This window comes from Babylonia areolata, chromosome 11 (genome assembly GCF_041734735.1).
Source record: "Babylonia areolata isolate BAREFJ2019XMU chromosome 11, ASM4173473v1, whole genome shotgun sequence".
Classification (NCBI taxonomy): Eukaryota; Metazoa; Mollusca; class Gastropoda; order Neogastropoda; family Buccinidae; genus Babylonia; species Babylonia areolata.
In genome coordinates this window covers 26,803,181-26,826,808 of record NC_134886.1, presented here as the reverse complement: position 1 = coordinate 26,826,808, position 23,628 = coordinate 26,803,181, and the positions used below count along the sequence as shown (strand labels likewise).

Here is a 23,628-nt window from a genome sequence, read left to right as displayed (position 1 = left end):
TTAAAACCCACAATCGTCGCCTGGTTGGTTAACTTATTGAGCCCTGCGCTTTGTCTATCAAAAACGGTTCTCACGTTCCGACATAGGCTTAAACTGCAAAGAGAGGGAACTTACTTTTTCAGTATTTTTGGATGTGTCCACACATAATTTGGAGGAAAAACAGTGTATTTTCTGCATTAATATGGCATGGAAGCCTGCCAGGCTGTACTGTAAACTCCTCAGGTTTCAATGGGTTAAGGGCAGAAGTCAGCTTTTCCAATCTCCCACGTCAACATATATGCACATCTACCAGAGCCTCATTCACCTTCATGTGTATACCCATGCAGATCAAAACACACATGAAAAAGACAGCATAATCCACGTCAGCGTGTGGCGAGATATGGAAACACTTATATACCAAGCATGCACATCCCCATGAGTGCGAGAGAGAGAATGAATGAGAGAGAGAGAAAGAGAAAGAGTGAATGTGAGTGAGTGTAAGAGACTGATTGAGTAAGAAACTGACTGAGTGAGAGTGTGAGTGTGTGCGTGCATGCATGCATGCTTATGACTTACATGCACACGCATGCACAAAGCTCTTTTCAATTTTTCTTCAGGCAGACTTCTGAAATTTACTCAAAATAACTGTGTAAGATCATGAAGTTTTAACATCCATTCAATTTGTTTCTGCAATGTAACATAATGAGATAAAAAAAAAATAATCAGAACTTTCAAAGTAAAATCCCAGTATCAATGAGTTTGCACTCATATGCATGCAGACACGATGTACATGTACATTTGTGTGCATGTCACTTCAGTTCAGTGTTCTTATATATGTAACCAAACCCAGTCACCAAAATTTCAAAACTACTTCTTGACACTACCTGCCATGTAAGAAACTGACCCAGATCAACAGATAAGAAATTATAGAAATTACAAGTGTGAAACAGAAAAACAGATTAACTATCATTTGTGTATCAACAAAATACAATACTCCACTTTTGATATGTCAATGGAGTGTTACCTATGTTTAACAAAATTCCAACATTTTTTTTAGAAAAAGTTTAATTTCCAATCTATATAGCTACACATATAACAATACAGTGCTAGTGCAGATTACAATGCTGAAAGAAGTATATAACCAGTTCAGTGCCAGAGAATTGTGTAAAAAGGGCGACAGTCCATGGATATGACCAGTTGTGTGTCCGATACATGTGAGGCACTACTCGGTGAGTACCTGCATGATGTGCATACTTTGCAAACAAAACACTGTCCTGCATGTGGTATGTACTTGTATGCTCCGTGAGCACTGAAGGCACTTGCAGCAAAATGCATTTGAAGTTATCTTAGTTACAGAGAAAAGATTGGTTACTAACCCATAAAAGTTTGTCACTTTCAGAGTCCTTTCAATCCAGTAAACAAGAGAAGGCAAAATCCATAAAAACATCACTGTTAAACACAGTTATACCAAGTAGAAATCTCTCTCGAAACTGAATCAGAGAAAATAATAAGAAGAATAGAAACATCAAAGACAAACACAGCTATATCATCACTCAAAACAAAAATCAGAGTAAAGGAGAAATGAAACTGACCCTTACGCCCACAGAGTCAAAAAGTTCCACCCTAAAAGTGTGAGACTTGGGGAAGTCATGAACAAGGAGGTAAAAAAACAAACAAACAACAACACCCACCTCATTAGTGATCAGCTCAACAATTTTGGGCTCAATGCCTTTGAGTCGCTCATCCACAGGCTCTTCAGGTTTACTTGGCTCTCCACCCCCACCTCCTCTTCTTGCATTGTAACTGCTGCCGCCCTCGCTGAAATAACAAAATTGTTGTTGTGTTGAAAGAAAAATAGTATATCGGGGTAAACCTGGGACTGACATTGCAGAATGGTCAGGAAAACTATCTGCTGAGACGTATATATTGGAACATATATATATATATCTTTGTATATATGTGTGTGGGGTTGGGGGTGGGAGATATGGGCGTGTGTGTGTGTGCTTGTACAAGTAAGCGTTCATCTGTGTGTGTGTGTGAGTGTGTGTGTGTGTGTGTGTGTGTGTGTGTGTGTGTGTGTGTGTGTGTGTGTGTGCCGTGGAAGCTGCGATACATAGACTAGAAATGAGTGTGTGGAGGAGGGGGGTAGAGGAGGTGCAGAGTAATGTGTGTGGTGTGTGTGTGTGTGTGTGCGCGTGCGTGTGTTGGAGCTCATGTACGTTTATATGTATTTGACTGTGCTTTCATATCTGTGAAACTGCATGTTTGCTGCATATCTGTTATGCATGTGTGGGTGTATGTGTGCATGTGTGTCTTCATGTTTTACATTTGCTTAATGATCATCATTGTTGTCTTATTTATCTATTTATTTATTTATTATTTATCATTATTATTTTATTATTATTATCATTACTTCTACCTTTTTTTTATATCATAATTATTATTTATTTATTTATTTATTTATGTATGTAAGCTTATCTATTATTTATTCACCGTTTTTTCTTTTTTTTTTTCTCAAGGCCTGACTAAGCGCGCTGGGTTACGCTGCTGGTCAGGCATCTGCTTGGCAGATGTGGTGTAGCGTATATGGATTTGTCCGAACGCAGTGACGCCTCCTTGAGCTACTGAAACTGAAACTGAAACTGAAACTGAGACGCAGGCTTTGACACACACAACCGACAGACCTCAAGGAAACTGGTGAACAGTTCTTCTGTGCAGCGCCCCAGTGACTCGAGTTCACGGAGAAGAAAACAGATAAGAACCCTTCACCATTTTCCTGGCTTTTTTTTTTTCTTCCTCCTTTTCTGTAACTTATGAGTCACCTCACAACAATCCAGATCAAAAAACCTTAGTGGAAATCTGGAAAGCTAGACAGCACAACAAGGCAGTGATGCTTTGATTCACACTGCTACTTGGTGTAATTCTCATACTTACCAACAAACTGAATAGTTGACAACATACCTGATCACAATAAATGCGTATGATCACACTGAATAGCAGCAATCACATGCTTCAGTCTTTATAATAATAATAATGGATACTTATATAGCACACTATCCAGAAATCTGCTCTAGGTGCTTTACAAAAACGCTTTTGGTAACATAAAACATATCTATGTTACATACACACAACAAAACGTGATTACACACACACACACACACACACACTGCATACATACATTTTAACATAACATGTGTATCTAACAGCTACCCTAACACATACGCACACAAAGGCAGGCACAAACTTACATAAACACACAATACACAATCATATACATGCATGTAGTTATGTACACATACATATGTATACACACATAGTCAAGCACAGCTAACGCAAAGGAAGTGGACCTGCCACAATTGAACTTATTGCTGAGGGAAAAGGTGGGTTTTGAGACGAGATTTAAAAGATGCGAGGGAATCAGAATAACGAAGGCTATCAGGGAGCTTGTTCCACGTCTTTGGTGATTGAAAAGAAAACGATCTGTGTCCACAACACTGATGTACACCATCACACTGAACTATAATAAAATCCCATGAATTTAAAATGAATCAGATCATGATCTGCCATTTCAAGCTGAAAAGATAAGTGCAGAGTTGGGGATAGATTTATGTATACGTCAGACGAAACAATTGAACACATGCAAGAAAACCAGAAATATCTTTCTGAACTTTCAAAGCAATTCAGACAGTGCTTTTTCCGTGCTTATCACCCTATAGGCTGGAAATTACAGATTGTGCACTAGAATATTATCAGTCTCTGCAACAGATCTATGTTCCGCTTACCTGTCATTGTCTCTGTTAAGAACTGGAGGTATAAACTTGTTGCTGGGACCACGTCTGCAAACAATAATCAAATAAAGATTAAAACATCACTTAATAAAAAAACAAAACAAGCTTCAAAGACAAGGGAGAGACAGACAGGCAGGCAGGCAAACAGACCGACAGACAAAGAGAATGAGTGTTCATTCTTTTCACATCTATATTCATTTGTGATTTCATTAAAAAAAAAATCCTTACCTCACCATCTATTCATTCATTTTCTGCTCTCTTTACTATTTTTTTTTTTTTTTTTTTTTAATGGAAAAGGAACAACCACCTAACTTCTTTAATGAAGAGTTTATGGTGCTACATTTTAAACTATTTCAAACATGAGTAGATTATCATATAAATTGTTGTCAATCAAATAACTGACCAAACAGAAACACTTCCCCTGAAACTAGACAATTACATCAATAATATTGAACCTTGAGATATATGCACAAAGAGAAAAACACACAAAAACCTTAACACTTTTTTCTTTTCATTCTTAAAGATGATGGTAATTGGTATCAAGGTACAACTGAGGTAATGTATTGAAGTGCAACTGACAAAGTCATATATATATATATATATATATATTTTTTTTTTTTGTTGTTGTTGTTGTTGCTGACCCATCATCTGCACCGTTCCAGTGACATTTCTCCCACACCGCTCATTTAGATTCCCCCACACATGGCCACAACTGGGTTCGTCCGTCACTGTTCCAGTGTCGGCAGTCCGCAGGGAACCATCAATGTTAGGTCGCCAGGAGGCCACACACCAGAGGAAACCCTGCACTGCTGCTGAGTCACTTCGGTGGTGTTCAGTGGTGCCTGTTCTGATTTAATGTACTTAGGACACCACCTACTGAGCCCCCTACTAATGACAATAATGGCTTAGTCGCAGAGCCAGACTGAGTGAGCGTCCCTCCTAGAGTGCAGACCGCCACCATGTCCCTCAAACAACAGCCCCCCCATGAATCTGCCGATGCTAAAGACATTGACAAGACTCACCCCAAGCACGGAACTGGAGGGATATTGAAACTGAGGTCACCATGACAGCAGGGCATGAAAGGCCACAGACTTTGTGACTGTTTTGTTTATACTGATGATGATGAGGAGGAGGAGGATGACGATGACGCTATGGAGGTCCATTTTGGTTTGGTACTGCGTGACAAGGCTGTACTCTATGCTTCCTGTCATAATGATATCCCGGCGTTAACCAGGCCCGAGAGATACAGACACTTAGTGTTGGTCAGGTAATTTGAGCAACACACCCAAAGACACATCCTTGAAGTGGATGACACTCGACTGTGTTGTCCCAGTCTCCCCATTTAAGTCCACAGCACACTCAACTCTGGACAGAAGCCTGCCGCAGGCCGAAAAACCAACCTCCACTGTGATTCGAACCCGCGTCCTCCCAGCCGTCAGTCCGCGATGCTAACCACTTCGCCACAGCAGCTGGTTATAGTCATGAATAATTGTTGCTATTCATGACACGAAAGTGACTGGCTTAATATAATACATGTCAAAGAAAAGTACCTTCTCTTGAAGGATGAAAACAATACCAGAGCCCTGAACAACTTCACCTCAAGCCCAGTATAAGGGTGCAAAAAGAGGAAAAACAGTATCATACCTTGTTCCCAGCGACTTCTTGCTGGCTCCGTACATGAAGGGAGACTGTCCTCGGTCCCTGCCACCATACTTTTTGCTCTGATCTATCACCTGCAGGATGAAAAAGTCAAAGGTAAGCAAGATGTATGCCCATTATAAACCCAAGTCCAGGACTACAGTACCAAGACACAGACGTAACGAAAGAAAAAAAGAAAAAGAAAGTCATGCTTGTGAAGCCATCATAATCATCAATGCTCCTTGGCACATGCCATTTCTCACTCATGCATGCATAGAAGATGCACACGTACACACACACACAAATGTTTATTCATGCATGCAGTTCAATTCAAAATTCGCAAGCTAATCCTCATTTACTGACTCAATCCACCAAACACATGCATGAACATATACGCAAACACACACACACACACACACAAATGCAGTTGGCTGCCCAAAGCCCTCCTGCCCATGGATTTCTTTGCCTGGGTGTGTCGCTCAAGAATCAGCCTGCATAGCTACCAGATTGTTGCCAAGAACACACAGCTACTAGAGGGTTTATCGCCAAGAACACATAGCTACCAGAGGGTTTGTTTCCAACAACGCATAGCTACCAGAGAGTTTGTTGTCAACAACACATAGCTACCAGAGGGTTTATTGCCAAGAACACATAGCTACCAGAGAGTTTGCTGCCAACAACACATAGCTACCAGAGGGTTTGCTGCCAACAACTCATAGCTACCAGAGGGTTTGTTGCCTACAACTCATAGCTACCAGGGGGTTTGCTGCCAACAACATATAGCTACCAGAGGGTTTGTTGTCAACAACACATAGCTACCAGAGTTTGTTGCCAACAACACATAGCTACCAGAGGGTTTGCTGCCAACAACTCATAGCTACCAGAGGGTTTGTTGCCGACAACATATAGCTACCATAGGTTTTGTTGCCAAGAACACATAGCTACCAGAGGGTTTGTTTCCAACACCACATAGCTACCAGAGGGTTTGTTTCCAACAACACATAGCTACCAGAGGGTTTGCTGCCAACAACTCATAGCTACCAGAGGGTTTGTTGCCAACAACATATAGCTACCATAGGTTTTGTTGCCAAGAACACATAGCTACCAGAGGGTTTGTTGCCAACAACACATAGCTAAAACAGGGTTTGTTGCCAACAACACATAGCTAAAACAAGGTTTGTTGCCAACAACTCATAGCTACCAGAGGGTTTGCTGCTAAGAACACATAGCTACCAGAGGGTTAGGGTTTGTCGCCAAGGACCTCCTCACTGTATCCGAGGAACCTGCCATCATCATCACACACACAGTGCAAACGGCCCACACATACCAGTTGTTCCTTGGCCGTCTTGAAGGAGTTTCTGGGAATGGGTGGGCCTGCGCCTCTTCCCCCCAACCCCTCCTCTTCATTGTCACAGTCCTCTGGCACACTGCTGTCTGCTGCGCCTCTCTGTCCACCCTGCAACATAAAGGCACGCACATGTGTACTGCATTCTTCCTGCACCTAGCCACCCCGCTTTACCATCCACTGAAATCATGAAGTGTGTGTGTGTCTGTGGGTGGGTGTCTGTGTGTGCATGAGCATGAGCATATGTGGTGTGTGTGTGTGTGTGTGTGTGTGTGTGCCAGCTTGTGTGCGTGTGTAGGGCATCTTTTGCGTCTGTGTGTGTGATTGTTCATATCTACAATTTGTAGTATTGGCTTAGTGAATGTGTGCACATATATGTGTTGTTTTTTCATGTGCAAAGGTATGTTATTATGCACTTGTGTATATGTACTGTTTCATGTGAGGTGCTTTAAGCCCATAATGTGGGGAGTTTTCTCAGTACTATCATTATTATCATTGTATTGTCTCCCCAGGGAGTGCATAGCGACAGTGACAGCGCCACCTTTGTTTGTTTGTTGTTGTTTTTTCTGCCAGCAAGTGTATTTGTTTTTTCCTATGAAAGAGGGGGGTGAAGAGCCCCAAAATTTGAGTGGCACATAGCCTGAGAAACAGAGAAAGGAAAATAGAGGTTGTCAGTAGCTAATAGGAGCTGCAGCATAAAGCCCTCAGGTGGGCAGCAAGGTCCTATAAGAATGCAAAAGAACATCGCTAGTGGTCAGTAAAGGGGGCTGGAGTGACTTGCTGTGTAAGTGCAAGGATAGTAACTACATCGCCTACTGCCAAAGTTTCAAAAGCGGGGTTGCCTCCCTTGGCGCCGAAAAAAATTGGTGAAGTGGAGAAGGCCTCTTCAGCACATATCCCCCTTTTGTTACACTTCCGACGGGCGCAATAGCCAAGTGGTTAAAGCATTGGACTGTCAATCTGAGGGTCCCGGGTTCGAATCACGGTGACAGCGCCTGGTGGGTAAAGGGTGGAGATTTTTACGATCTCCCAGGTCAACACATGTGCAGACCTGCTAGTGCCTGAACCCCCTTCGTGTGTATATGCAAGCAGAAGATCAAATACGCACGTTAAAGATCCTGTAATCCATGTCAGCGTTCGGTGTGTTATGGAAACAAGAACATACCCAGCATGCACACCCCCGAAAACGGAGTATGGCTGCCTACATGGTGGGGTAAAAACGGTCATACACGTAAAAGCCCACTCGTGTGCATACGAGTGAACGCAGAAGAAGTAGTAGTTACACTTCCATGCTGTAGAGGGAGGAATGTCATGTCCCGTGTGGGAGTCCATGGTTCAATGCCACCATAACCGACAGACAGAAAATACGAAAAAAAACTTAGCTGTATGCAGAGCACACAAGCAGGAGTCAAGATAGCTGCCGGAAAAAGAGGGTGCTTGTCAGGGATGCACAGGGGAGGTAACCTACTTCGGGAGGTTATCGGCCGTAGCTATTTTTGTTTTCTCCGCATAAGCGGGTAGTAGTTTGCACAGGACAGGAATCAGACCCCTGCCAGAGTCTGCACTAGTAAGTCACGGTTAAGTATGTGTAATTAAAATAGAATTTTGCCAGGGACAACCCTTTGGTTTCCATAGGCTATTTCAAGTGTGATATGTGCATGCAGCACAAGGTTTACAGCACCTTGGTTTACCATCTCATCCTTATGACTTAAGTTCAGACCGCCACTCAAGGTTTTGTGGAGGGGGAGAAAATACCGGCATTGTGGCAAATGTGGGATCTGAACCAGTACACTCAGATTCTCTGGCTTCCTAGGCAGACATGTTACCACTAGGCCAACATTCCACCTGTGCATCATCTCAAGGTAATCCATACTCTTGGCACTTTTTAAACTCACTTGTAAGTGATTTTTGACTCACTTGTGTAAACAAAGTGAGTCTATGTTTTAACCCGGTGTTCGGTTGTCTGTGTGTGTGTGTGTGTGTGTGTGTCCGTGTGTCTGTGTGTCTGTGGTAAACTTTAACATTGACATTTTCTCTGCAAATACTTTGTCAGTTGACACCAAATTTAGCATAAAAATAGGAAAAATTCAGTTCTTTCCAGTCATCTTGTTTAAAACAATATTGCACCTCTGGGATGGACACAAAAAAATAAAAAAGCAGCCTAATTATTTGCAAACTACATTTACTGTTATATTTATATTTTTTGTATTCTCTAAACTTGGCACTTTGACCTCTTATTCTGACACAACAACAAGAGCAGTCATTATTATCACTTTTTGTTCAAACAGGAACTTCTTTTGCTAAGCATGGAATTTTTATTTATTTTGCAAACGTTTTGGTGCAGATAATAATAATAATAATAATAATAATAATAATAATAATAATAATGGTACTTATATAGCGCTGAATCTTGTGCATAAACAAATCAAAGCGCTTTCGCACCAGTCATTCTCACGCACGCATAACTCTAAAAAAAAAAAAAAAAAAAAAAAAGGAAGAGGCAGGGAAGGGAGGCTATTTTGGGATAGTAAAAAAGGGAAATTACTCAGTAATTAATGCTAGGGGACTTAATTTATCACAAGTGAGTCTTGAAGGCACTTGCCTCTCTTGTTCATCTATGTTTTCGGGCTGCATATCCAACATTCATTTGTATATGCAAGTGGGCTTTTAAGTGCAGAACCATTTTATCACCCTGCCTTGAAGGCAGTCATACTCCATTTCTAGGGGTGTGCATGCTGGATATCTTCTTGTTTGGGATCTTTTAACAAATGTATCTTACCTTTTTCATATGTATACACATTAATGGGTTTCGGGCACTAGCAGGCCTGCCCATCTGTTGACCTGGGAGATATGAAAAATCTCTACTCTTCACCCACGAGGTACTGTTACCAGGATTTGAACTCAGAACAATTAGATTGAAAGTCCAACACTTGAACCACTCGGCTGTCATGTCTGTCACTAAAAAGTAATGATGGGTAAATCTGAAAATAAATGAAAAACGTACACACACAAATATTCACCCATTTTTCTTTTAATGTTGGTACACTGTTTAGTTGTTATGTTTTGTTGCAATTCTTGTGGCTAGAAATTAAGCTTTTAAAATCTTAGTGTTTGTGTTATATCGCTCCATAGAACTGTGTTTCTTCTTCAACATGACCATACCCCCACACCAACATATTCAACATCAAATATCATTCAACTGTTAAAATGCAACTACCCTGTTTCAAAAACAAACATATGTATGTACAATCACACATATATACACACACACACCTGCACAATATCCATATTTCCATCTATATATATATATATATATATATATATATATATATATATATATATATATATATATATATATATATGTGTGTGTGTGTGTGTGTTATGTACATCTGTACTAACATTTTCAAAAACATAAAACATACAAACACACACATACACCTGCACAACAATATCCATATTTCTATTTTAATATACATATGTACAAACACACACATACACACACCTGCACAATATCCAGATTTCTGTCTTAACATACATATGTTCAAACACACATATACACACACACACCTGAACAATGATATCCATATTTCTATCTCAATACACATATGTACAAACACACACAAACACACCTGCACAATAATATCCATATTTTTATCTTACACAGAGACAGGATGAAGACAATTACCTTTCCAAAGGCTGAAAAAACACTGGATGGGTGTGACCCAGTGCCAGCTGATTTAGGAAATGCAGACTGCCATACAGTGTTGCCACCTGTCTTGTTGGGGAAGGAAACATCTCTTCCTGAAACAGGTTGGTTTGAGGAACTAAAAACAGGACTCGTGCTACAAAAATATCAGTGAAAGAGTATAGCTGTGATGAATGAAAATTAAGAAATGCATGCACACACATAAGCAATATTTGTATTTGTATTTCTTTTTATCACAACAGATTTCTCTGTGTGAAATTCGGGCTGCTTTCCCCACGGAAAGCGCGTCGCTACACTACAGCGCCACCCTTTTTTTTTTGGTATTTTTTCCTGCATGCAGTTTTATTTGTCTTTCCTAATGAAGTGGATTTTTCCTCTGAATTTCACCAGGAACAACCCTTTTGTTGCCGTGGGTTCTTTTACATGTGCTAAGTGCATGCTGCACACGTGACCTCGATTTATCGTCTCATCCGAATGACTAGCATCCAGACCACCACTCAAGGTCTAGTGGAGGGGGACAAAATATCGGCAGCTGAGGCGTTATTCGAACCAGCGTGCTCAGATTCTCTCGCTTCCTAGGCGGACGTGTTACCTCTTGGCCATCACTCCACAATATGTTGACTGTATACTTTCACCCCCCCTCAAGGCCCGACTTAGTGTGATGGGTTACACTGGTGGTCAGGCATCTGCTAAGCAGATGTGGTGTGGCGTATATATATATATATATATATATATGGATTTGTCCGAATGCAGTGACAGCTCCTTGAGTAACTGAACTGAACTGACTGTACACAAACACATCAAAGCACACACACACATCTATGCAAACACACATCCACCCAACCACAGAAACCCTATCTTTACACACACACACACACACACACACACATATGCATGCAAGCATGCACTCACACACACAAACACACTGACCAACAGTGCCTGCAGACAGAGAGGAGTCAGGCTGACAGGCAGGTCTGAATGCCGGCTGGTCAGAATGGCTCCCACCAGCAGATGCTCTGAACAATGGCTTGTGCTTGAGGGCAGTTCCCTCCTCCGAGTCCGGCCACAATGGTAATCCCCCGGATGATGGTCTCAGCCTGGCTGATTCTGACTGTCACAAAAAAAAAAAAAAAAAAAAAAAATCAATCGATCGATTGACTGACTGATGATATTGAAAATTGTAACACCTGTAAAGTATAAAAATGCACACATGATCCTCATCTCAACTCTGCCTGATAAAAATCAACTGATCAATCAACTGACTGATGATAATGGAAATAATAACTGATGTTGAGTATATTCAATGCCCCCACGATCTTCATCTGAACTCAAATGATGATTGATAGTGAAAATACTGACTGTTGGAACAAAAACAAACATGTCAACATGACCTTAGTCTCCACTACAGATCATAACTGGTTAGTTCCTCTCTTAAAAAGCCATCACATATATTAAGCTTTTAACTTTGAAGTTTGATGCCTTTAGAAATATATATAGGCAAATCATAAAAGTAGAGAGGGGTGGGGTCATACTTAGCTGGTTGAAATACAACTGTCAAAGATTGAAGGCTAGAATAAAAATTGTTCGACATTTCAAACAGCATCCAACTAATAAAAATAAGTTAAACTACTTTTTCAAAATTAAACAGAACAGCAGTGGAGACTATATTCAGAAAACAGAAATACTGTATATAGGTATTACACCTGCAAAGACTGTAAACTGGTTTTAAACTTCAATTTATAGTTTATCCAAATCTGCAAAAAGAAAAGAAAAAAAAAAGGGTATCAAAATATGTCACAGTATAGAGAATGATTACCAAATTTCATCTGATAGTGATACTCTTGAATAGAAGATTTACTAAAAACTTACTACAAACTACAAACTGGGGGGTCTCCAGTACTCACATAACATTTATTTTGCTCATCATCTAACCATTCGCCTATTGTGCCAGTCATCATAAGGCAGTGTCACCCAACTCCTACCTCCTACAGCTAGTTCCACTATTACCACTATTCAGTTTCCAAACAAGATACAGGTTTGACTGATATACATGTTTCATTTTTGTAAGGATCTGAGGGCAAATCTGAGTTCTTACCTGGCACCTGCTGAGAAAATCGGAGACACAGGTCAAAGTGGTCAGCGTGTCCTTGGTGAGAGATGACACCCACTTGTTGCTTTCTGTTCCATAAATGAATGGCAGATTATCTTCTGGGATTTGTCTATGTTCTTTAGTGTCTGGAGGGGCGAAGAGGGGGTGGGTGGAGAGGGGGGGGGGGTGGTGGTGGAGGGAATGGTTCAAACATGTAATGATGTACCATTTATGATGTATACATGTGTTTAAGTCTGTGAACAGATGTGTATGTGTGAGGTGTGTATATGTTTGTGACAGATCAGTGAGACAGAAAGGTATATGTGTATGTGTGTGTGTGCATCACTTAGAAGGAAGGACAACGGGCACAACAGCCAAGTGGTTAAAGTGTTGGACTTTCAATCTGAGGGTTCCCGGTTTGAATCTTGGTAACGGCGACTGGCGGGTAAAGGGTGGAGATTTTCCCAATCTCCCAGGTCAACATATGTGCAGACCTGCTAACCTGAAGGCTGAACCCCCTTCATGTGTACACGGCAAGCAGAAGATCAAATACGCATGTTAAAGATCCTGTAATCCATGTCAGCGTTTGGTGGGTTAAGGAAACAAGAACATACCCAGCATGCACATCCCCGAAAATGGAGAATGGCTGCCTACATGGCGGGTTAAAAACGGTCATACATGATAAAGCCCACTCGTGTACATATGAGTGAACGTGGGAGTTGCAGCCCACGAACAAGGAAGAAGATGGAAGGGCACAAAGAGAGAGACAGAAAGAGCATACAATTATGTGTATCTCAATACATAACTGCAGATACTGTTTCATTATGCATAACATGAAAACGTACCATTATGCTGCTAATTCAAACAACGTTTGTCTTTTTTAACACAAAACATAATCTGTCAGACAGACAGACAAACAGAAAGAAATACAGCATATATAATCATAAATGAAGATACCTTAGAGTCAGATACATTTCACTATTTTTTTTTCCCCAATCACTTACCATTTCTGTTTTTCTCACACAAAGAGAGTGCTCCAGCAGCAAAATTATTCAAACCTGGAAATCCAAAATATTGATATTATTGTTAAAATTAGTCCACAGACTACAATCACATTTCACTACTTTTACAAACACACAGGCACAAACATACAAAAGCATGCAAAATATACACAAACACACAATCTAACAAACACATATAATACATCCACTCAAGTTTTCAAGCACATACACAAATGCACTTAATGACACATCAAGTTAGTAGAATAGTACATATAGCTGATAAACATGCAAGTATGTGAACCATCTGTTACAAATGTACAAATACAATTATTAAACTCCCATACAACAGACAATCATACACAACAAAACTGAACATTTTGATTTTATCAAAATATTTCAAAGAAAAGAAATTTAATCCTTTTGCCCCTTTTGGGGTGTGGAGGATACAATAACAATGTGTGGTTCATCCGTCGGGATTGACGAGGACCTTCTAGTCATCCTGGAGGTGGGTGGGTTGGGCTCTGTGGGTGCGCAGATGACTGGTCAGGCCAATCCAAGAAGTTTTTTGAGGCTGGTGGTGTGGAAGTGGTTCAGCTTTTTGGCGTGGCGTTTGTAGACCATCCATGATTCACATCCATAGAGCAGTGTGAGAACTATGGCCTTGTATACTTTGAGCTTCGTCTCCAGGGTGATGCCTCTCCTGTTCCAAACATTCTTATGGAGTCTGCCGAAGGCAGCGCTGGCTTTGGCGAGTCTGACATTCACCTTGTCGTCGATGACAACTATGCAAGACAGTGTTCTGCCCAGGTATGTGAACTTGTCCACCGCATTCAGTTGTTGCCCGTTGATGAAGATGTTTGGTTCAACGTAAGGCTTTCCTGGAGCTGGCTGGTGCATCACCTCAGTCTTCTTTGTGCTGATTGTGAGGCCAAAGTTGTCACAGGCAGCAGAGAACTTCTCGACGCTGTGTTGCATGTCAGCTTCGGAGGCAGCATTGAGAGCACAGTCATCAGCAAACAGGAAGTCGTTGACGGTGTCTGTCCTCACCTTGGTTTTTGCTTGAAGCCTCCTGAGGTTGAAGAGTGAGCCATCTGTGCGGTACCTGATGCCAATGCCTACGTCAGCATCTCTGAAGGCATCTGTCAGCATGGCTAAAAACATGAGATTGAACAGGGTGGGGGCAAGAACACACCCTTGCTTGACTCCGTTGGAGACAGGGAATGGTTCTGAAGTCTCTCTGTTGTCTTGGACTTGGGCCAGCATCCCATCGTGTAGTTGCCGTATGATGGTGATGAACTTTCTGGGACATCCATACTTCACCATGATTCTCCAAAGGCCATCTCTGCTAACAGTATTGAAGGCCTTGGTCAGATCGACATTGGTGGAGTAAAGGTCGACGTTCTGTTCCTGACACTTCTCCTGGAGCTGCCTGGCAGTAAACACCATGTCGATAGTCCCGCGTTCTTTCCGGAAGCCACACTGGCTCTCTGGAAGGAGACCTTGCTCAAGGTGCGCTATGAGATGGTTGAGTAGCACTCTGGCCAGAGTCTTGTCTGCGACGGACAGCAGGGATATTCCACGATGATTTGTCACAGGCCTGACGATTTCCTTTGCGCTTGTACAGGTGTATGATGGAAGCATCTTTGAAGTCCTGTGGAACTGCCTCATGCTGCCAGATGAGCTGGAATAGCTGATGAAGCTTCTCAGTCAGTGCCATACCACCTTCTTTGTAGACCTCAGCTGGAATGGAGTCTGAGCCAGGGGCTTTGCCATAGGATAGCTTTCTGGGTCTCCTCCAAAGTAGGAATGGCATCCAACGACTCACTGACTGGCACCTGGGGGAGTCAGTCAATGGCTTCATCATTGATGGTGGAAGGGCGGTTCAGTACACTGTCAAAGTGTTCAGCCCATCTCTCAAGGATCCCGTCCTTGTCAGTGATCAGGGTAGAACCATCAGCACAGAGGAGTGGAGCAGATCCGGAGGTGGTGGGACCGTAGACTTCTTTCAGGCCGTTATACAAGTTCTTCATGTCGTTCCTGTCTGCAAAGTCCTGGATCTCATCAGCTTTGTTGCTCAACCAGGAAACCTGCATCTGCCGCAGCTTCAGCTGGATGGTGCTGTGTGCGCTCTTCAGTATGTCTTTCTTTGACTGTGACTTGGGATCTTCAATGTGGGCTCTGTAGGCTTGGCATTTGTCTTCCAGCAGCTGCTTGATCTCAGTGCAGTTCTCATCAAACCAGTCTTTGTACTTCCTGGCAGATGGCCCCAGGCACTCCATGGCAGTGTTGTACACCGTCTCATGCAGTGCGCCCCATGCTGCCTCCACATTCTGGTTGTCCAGCACAGTGGACTCAAGGCGTTCCTCCAGGGTGTCAGCAAAGCTCTGCTTGATGTTGCCTAGCTCCAGCTTGTTGACATTCAGGTGTTTGGGTGCTTTCATGCCCTGAGGCCGTCTCTTGGGCTGGATGCGGAGGTTGAGTTTGGAGACGATAAGGTGGTGGTCTGTCCAGCACTTGGCGCCGCACATGGCCCTCGTGACTCGTACGTCCTGCCTGTCCCTCTTCCTGATGATGACAAAGTCGATGAGATGCCAATGCCCAGACCGAGGATGCATCCATGACGTCCTGTTATGGGTAGGGAGGCAGAAGACGGTTTTTGTGATAAGGAGGTCGTGCTCGGCACATGTCTGGAGAAGTAGTTGACCATTGCTGTTACAGTTGCCAACCCCATGCTTCCCAATCACGCCTTCCCAGGAGGTGCTGTCACAGCCAACTCTCACGTTAAAGTCACCAAGAATGATGAGCTTGTCTGCATTGGGAACAGTGGTGATGACAGCGTTCAGGTCCTCATAGAACTTGTCCTTGATCTCATCCGGGTTGGTCATGGTGGGTGCGTTGACAATGGTGGTAAACTTCTTCCCGTTGCATAAAGGGAGTTTCATCATAATCAGGCGATCTTTCACTCCTTTTAGTGGGCCAACCAGCTTGCCAACAAGGGTTGTCTTCACTGCAAAGCCAACTCCAGCCTCACGTCTCTCTTCAGGTCCGTGACCACTCCAAAAGAAGGTGTAGCCTGCGCCTTGCTCACAGAGTTCGCCTTCTTCTGCCAGTCTGGTCCCACTTTAGGCAGCGATGTCCATGTTGTACATGGCTAGTTCACTCACAATGAGTGCTGTGCATCTCTGTGGTCTGTCCGAATCGCCTCTGTCCAGAAGCGTACGCATGTTCCATGTGGCAATGGTCAATGGGGTGCTCCTTGTTATCTTCTTTCTTTCCTTTGTGTGTCGACCGCTTGAGTAGGGTCCCCATCAGCCGCGGTATGCTGACTAGGGTGGTGTGGAGCAGGCAATGTTTAGATCACCTTTTCTAGCCCCTTCCTCATGCCATGCAGGTGAGCAGTGCTGTCCTGAAGAGGGCTGCTCAGTTGCTCAGGGGGCTGCCGATCTCCACCGCTGCTCCAGTCAGTGAAAAACGACCCTATGGCCTGAGCCGCCTGTGTGCAGGTCCGCGGCAGTGTACCCACACCTGTCGCTTTGTCGCTCGCCTGTCGCCACAGGGCTTGGGGATAATGATGGTATGGGATGAAGGATAACTGATGACTTGCGCGATGACTTTGTTTATAGTGAGGAGTTGCACACCGTCGACCTCGCTCTCTTGTCCGAGACCGCCTGTATCCAGTGGCAAGACGAGGTCAAGACGACTAGAGATGGAAACGGATGCAGTGGATGACCAGGATGTCCTATGTGCCTCATCCTGCCCTCAGCACTCCACAGTGCTCTGCTGCAACCGCCTTCCTCTCCGTTGAACCATGAAGGTTTCTTCCGCAGAGTCCGCTGGATCCAGTCTTCACATGCTTGAGTAGACAAGCCCTAACTCACCGAGGGTTTGAGACCCGTCGGCTACCCTCACCTAGTTTTGCCAGCCTGTCAAAGCCGTTGCCTGGGGGTTGGGCGCTGCCGCATGCTAACAGCTTCTAGGACCCATAAGTGAGAGCTGGGTGCCGGTGGGGACCAACAGAGGACAAACCACTCCCGGAAGAGCGTGACAAGCCTCCCCTCTAGAGGTACTACCCCTCCCGTGCACCCCCTAACCCCAACAATAACAATACATACTCATTGAATCACAAATTCAGTCCAACGATGTCTCGCAAAAACCCACACCCACGTATGCACACACACATGCTAATGATAATGATTTGCAAAAAATAAATCAAACTTAAACATAATGACAAGTGTATTTTAGCTGTAAAAAAAGTTACACACCCTTTCCAAGTTTTATGATTTTACTTAGATTTAGTTGTTGTTTTTTCAAGCACTGGATAAATTGCATAAACCAGACATTGACGTATGTGATTTATATTTATGTGGTATCGGAGATTAGAAAAGAGAGATAAACCACTCGCGGCAGGCCCCTTCTTACTGTCTATAACAGTGCTGAAGCCGTTTTGGGGCACACACGCAGTGCGGAAGGGTGGGGGTAAATCACCCTCTCCTTCCCCACCTGAAGGAAACTGGTCGGTTCGACGGTTCAGCTGCAGTAAAGCGAAAGTTAAGTTACGCCTGGAATTTCCCACGTGTAGTAAGATTCGCTGTATACAATGAAAACCGATTCATTTTTGCTTTGGTTTTTAGCACGTTTGCATCTGCTTGAATGTAGATAATATAAAAAGAAAATAAAGCAGCTCCCCCCACCACCAACTCCCCCCCCCCCCTCCCCCAGCGCAATGTTGCACATGAGAGAGACAGTTATAAATTATTGAACTGCGTTTTCGTAACGCTACTTTTTCTTCACACTTTCTGGTTTACATCACCATTTCTTCAAAAAAAAAAATATATATATATATATCAAAACATAAAACACATATTCAGCTCTGTCTCTCTTCTAACATCTGTCTATACATACATACATGAATACATACATACATAATTTCATATAGATCTATCAGTATGTAAATCTAAATCTATCTATATGTACATAATCATATATATAATTCATATATATACGAACGCTTCATGTTGCCCGAGCAGACCGTTGTATTGTGCTCTATCTCTCTCTCTAAGTCTCTGTCTCTCTCTCTCGGGAGTTTTACATGGCTGTTAAAAGCATCTACGATTCTGTACTTGTATGTGTTCGTGACAAAGCACACAGCTGTTTTCCTTTTTCATCGGTGAATTGGCAGTGGAGTTATCAAAGAATGGGAGACATGGAATACAAAAGATACCTGGCGCAACAGATTTGCTCTTAATGCTATTTGCTGATGATGTTCTCTTGTCTGACACACCCATAGGGTTACAAAATCAATTAAATGCCCTTAAGCAAGAAACACACAGCCTACAACAAACAGTGAATCTCGTTAAGACCAATATTATAGTTTTCCGCAATGGAGGTCATCTTTCGACTCGTGAAAAATGGTGCTGTGGTGATAGGGAAATAAAAGTAACCAATACATATAAATATTTAGGAATGTTATTCACAACAAAATTGAGTTTGACATCTGCGTGGGATGAAGCAAACAGAAAAGGGAAAAAAGGTGTAATCCAAATTATAAAATCACTCAGGAGACTGCGTTCTAATGACGCTTTCCTTTCGTTTGGGCGGGGCAAAGGCAGCTTATGAATAATGAATGCGTGCCGCGCCGCAGGCTGCCTGGCTTCAACAATTTCTGCAAGTGGTTTATCTCTCTTTTCTAATCTCCGGTGGTATCAATTCATTTCGAATTACAGTATTTTGGGGACATTCTAAAACAAAATGAAATTCATCCCCAACAGTACCCATATTACATTCCTTGCAAATTCTGTTTTCTCTGTTTTCACCTTCTCTTCTTCCTATTTCAATATGCAGTTTATCAACCTTGTATTATACAGTTGTAATTATTACCAACACTACAATAAGCAATCCTTATTCCCCTTCCTCTCCCCCAATTTCCACACATAGAAATAGTCTCCTGAGGAAAAAAAAAAGTTGCACGATTTTACACTGATAGAAACCCAACATTAAGCCCACTGAATACCACAAATATATTCAAATTTGAAATACTTGTGCTACAGTTCAAACTCACATATAATATGCACATACTTACACATAACACACACATTTGTTACCTGTGTTAGGATCAAGACAGTCGACAATGCTCTCATACTGGTCTTGAAACACTTTGGCTGCTTTAGGACTTCATGAAAGACAACCCATAACAAAGCATTATAAATAACAAGAAAAAACACTAATAGTGAGCACTGTACATTGATTGATTGACTGATATGGATACTTATATAGCACCTATCCTCGGTTGGAGACCAAGCTCTAAGGACTTTACAAACATGTGGTCATTTGCACAACAGGCTGCTGGCCTGGGTAGAGCTGACTGACGGCAGCCAGTTGGCGCTCATCATTCATTTTGTGTGTCATTCAATCAGATTTCAGGCACGCACACATACACTCTCAGACAGACATGTAACATTTTACGGTTATGACCGTTTTGTTTATTTAACCCGCCATGTATGCGGCCATATTCTGTTTTGGGGGGTGTGCATGCTGGGTATGTTCTTGTTTCTATAACCCACCAAACACTGACATGGATTACAGGATCTTTAATGTGTGTATTTGATCTTCTGCATGCATATACACACGAAGGATGTTCAGGCACAAGCAGGTCTGCACATACATTGACCTGGGAGATAGGAAAAATGTCCACCCTTTACCCACCAGGCTCCATCACCGAAAATCGAATCTGGGAGCCTCAGATTGAAAGTCCAACACATTAACCATTCCACTACGGAGCCAACATTTTAGTCGTTAAACAAATGCGCTTAATGGTTGTTCTTTAACTAAGGACAGGTGCTATGTAAGTATTCAAATTAATCATTCAGTTAATATTCGCACTGTTTCAGCAGCTTTGCCCATTTATAATCAAATCATCTTTATTAAATCCAAAGAGAAATTGTAGCATTCTGATCGGGAGAAAGAAAATGACAAGAGACTTGGAAAGCAACAGTAAGTTCGTTTGTTCTTTAGTTTAATGTCTTTTCACTAAAACTAGTGATATTACATGAGGGTAGAGAAAAAAATTGATGGTGGGAAAATAATTACTGAGTTGGCATACAAGTATGTGAATGTGTGTGCACGTGTGCATGTGCATGTAAGTTGTAACTAAGTGTATGCATGAACATTGCCACATGTACATGTACATTTAAGTACTGTGTATTGACTGTGAGTATTTGAATAATGTATGCACGAAAATGTGCATTAAAAAATTATGCATGCATGGAGATGTTTGGTTGTGTTCATTATCAGCATTTTTTTTTCCTGTACGATTTACCATACATTTGATGTTGCAAACGTTTCCCTGAGCTACCTCCAAACAAAAGTATGACTTCACAAGTCCGTGTCAACCATACACTAAAATTTATGAATAACTTTTGTTTAAATAAATGAATAAATTATTTAAACAATCAGAATTTCAATATTTCCTGACACACCTTTCTTTATTCTTTGCAGACAAAAACTGCAGCTCGTGTGAAAGATTTCTCAGAGCGTCAGCTTTTCTTTCAGGCTGTTGCTGGTGGTGAAGGTCTGCGTCCATTTGCAGAAGACGAAGCAAGTTTTGCTTCTCTTCAGTCTTCATTGCCATCACCGGGTGCAGTGGTCATTCATTCAATGACAGTAATACGTACTTCTTCGGCTTGCTGCTTTTCAACGTAACTGTTCGGCTTGCTACTTTTCAGTTTATAACAATAATGCATAAACATTTAACGTTGCATAAACGTTTAACTTTGAATCCCAAGAACAGTTTATCAGCACCTCAGACTTCGGCTCACGATCTCGAAATTAGCGCCAGATGAGTTGTCTCCCACTACACACCGTTTGGGAATAAAAACTAATCGGCCATATCAAGACTAGCCTGTCTGCGAACAAAGTGTTCCCAGAAAACAGGAACAAGTATTAAATTTTTGTGCGGACATATGAATATGGGTGTGTGTGCGGGCGCGCGCGCGCGCGTGTGTGTGAGGGATGAGGTGGAGTTATCTCATTTATCAAATTTTAATGTACTTCCATTTCATACATTGATTTTCGTCTGCTTATACTGTGTGGTCAAATACATGGATTAAAATTTCAGGTGTACTCATCTTTAATTCTGCGAGAAGTCAGTAGAGAACATGCTGCAGCCATTGACACTGGTATTCCCAAATATACAATTTTCAGAACTGTAACTAAATGGAACCAATTAGAAGAAGTCATCGATCCTTGAGTCACATTGATTCAACATGATGTATAAAATCATCAATGAACAGGTGTGCGTACGCTGCAACCAACTGGCCCCCGCTGTGACCCGCTCCAGAAGAAGTCACAGCAAACAGCTAAAGAGGATCCCTGCCAAGAATGAATACAGCAACATGGCCTTTTTCCCCCCGAACAGTCAGGGACTGGAACAGCCTGCCAGCAGACGCCGTCCTGTCCCTCAGCCCTGACACCTTTTCTTCAAAGGTGTCAAGCCTACACTAGACCCCCCCCCCCCCCCCCCCCCCCAACCCCTCCTAAACCCCCCCTGCCCACTCCATAAAACGCCAATAATGGTCAAAATGTTGACCGTGGGTGTATATGGAAGAAGACCACAGAATTCAGAGCGGCCATCCATTGCAGATAGCTGCCTCATATCACTGGCATCCCCCCCCCCCCCCAACCCCCCCCCTTCTCCTGCCCCCATAATTGCTGCATGTGTTTTATCAAATCTGTCGCAACAATGGCCATTATTGGACACTGCAACTTTTTTTTTTTCATTATCTCAATTCCCTTTTCATGGGATATCTGGCATGCAGTGAAACAATCATGTTTTAAAGTGGTCACCAGTAGTATCTTGTAGTTGATGACAGCTTCAGTGTAGATGATTTTGTTGTCTGCCACTTCATTGCCATTCTCACAAAAGAATGTCCAAGTTGCTTGATACAAATTGTTAACACTTACTTTCACATTAAAAAATCTAACAACTTAGGATTTACCACACACCTATACACACTTTCTGTGTGTGTGAGAGAGAGGGAAAGAGAGACCCATCACCACCCTGTGCTATTTCAATGGCAGCGCTCCCACACTGCTCATCCTTAACACACACACTCCATGATGACCACACACCAGCAGTTATTAAGTCCATTGGAGATCACCTGCTGACATTATTATAAAGACTTTTTATTCTTATTGATACATTTTTTAATACTGTTTCAGTCGTCCCACTGGCTCTGTTATTTTTTCTTGGTTTTGGCTGTTCAGTTTCTGGTGGTCATTTGAATCTCCACTCCACTCTTTTTTAGGGGGAGGTGGAGGGGAAGGGGTATGGTTTGCTCAGTTGCTTTTTCATGGTGCAATACGGAAGACATTCCCTTCCAGGGAGTGTCGACAGCCTAATTACGTAACGAATGACCATGATAGTAGACCAAAATCACAACTAGAGAAGATAATATGGCATCTTAAGGAGACCAAACTTGTTCTGTTTTTCATCGAACTGGGTTGCATAACAAGCCGGTCAAACTGCACATCAGATGACACTTGTTCCCTGCACTGTCTTTGCCACTGCTCACTTCCCCCTTCCCATGTGCAGCCTGAAGTAACAAATGATTTTACTATTGTCCTACATTACATTGTCTAATTATAGAATGCTGGTCATGGATCCGATGTTTGTGCACAGTATCACTGCACAGTTGTATGATCATGCCTTGGAGCTGATTGCTGCAAATGAAAGTTCGATCTTGATCTTAGGTGGATGCTGTCTGTGATACTGTTAATATTAAAGCAGGTTCACGAGTGAATGTAGGGTTGCTGTGGAGAACATAGGAAGTTACTCGAGTTTTCAGCAGAACAGTTGTTTCTTTCTTAGAGACGGCATTGCCAGTACTTCATATGTTCATGTGGCTAACCATTCAATTTAGCTGTATCTTTCACAACTAAATGAAGCAAATTCATCCATCAGTTTCACTTTCAAGGAGGTATCAAACTGTGCAATATCATCAATATATGTTATTCCACATCTGCTGTAAAAACAAAACAAGAAGCATATGCATGACCAACATATAAAAGCCAATTGATGCACTGGT

At 42.3% G+C, this 23,628-nt stretch overlaps 1 protein-coding gene across 1 annotated transcript in view; it reads right to left on the bottom strand.

Annotated features, from left to right (window-relative positions):
• LOC143287346 (fidgetin-like protein 1) overlaps window positions 1-21,349 on the bottom strand; it is a 36,402-nt gene extending 15,053 nt beyond the window's left edge. The window contains exons 1-10 of the mRNA XM_076595307.1: window positions 21,022-21,349; window positions 19,648-19,715; window positions 13,550-13,603; window positions 12,552-12,634; window positions 11,387-11,567; window positions 10,436-10,551; window positions 6,733-6,861; window positions 5,412-5,500; window positions 3,762-3,815; window positions 1,671-1,797 (exon numbers count right to left, since the gene is read on the bottom strand). Of these exons, the coding sequence (XP_076451422.1) occupies window positions 1,671-1,797; window positions 3,762-3,815; window positions 5,412-5,500; window positions 6,733-6,861; window positions 10,436-10,551; window positions 11,387-11,567; window positions 12,552-12,634; window positions 13,550-13,603; window positions 19,648-19,715; window positions 21,022-21,173 (1,053 nt within the window). The 5' untranslated portion in view covers window positions 21,174-21,349. The remainder of the gene's footprint in view (window positions 1-1,670; window positions 1,798-3,761; window positions 3,816-5,411; window positions 5,501-6,732; window positions 6,862-10,435; window positions 10,552-11,386; window positions 11,568-12,551; window positions 12,635-13,549; window positions 13,604-19,647; window positions 19,716-21,021) is intronic.
• Window positions 21,350-23,628: the final 2,279 nt, after the last annotated feature.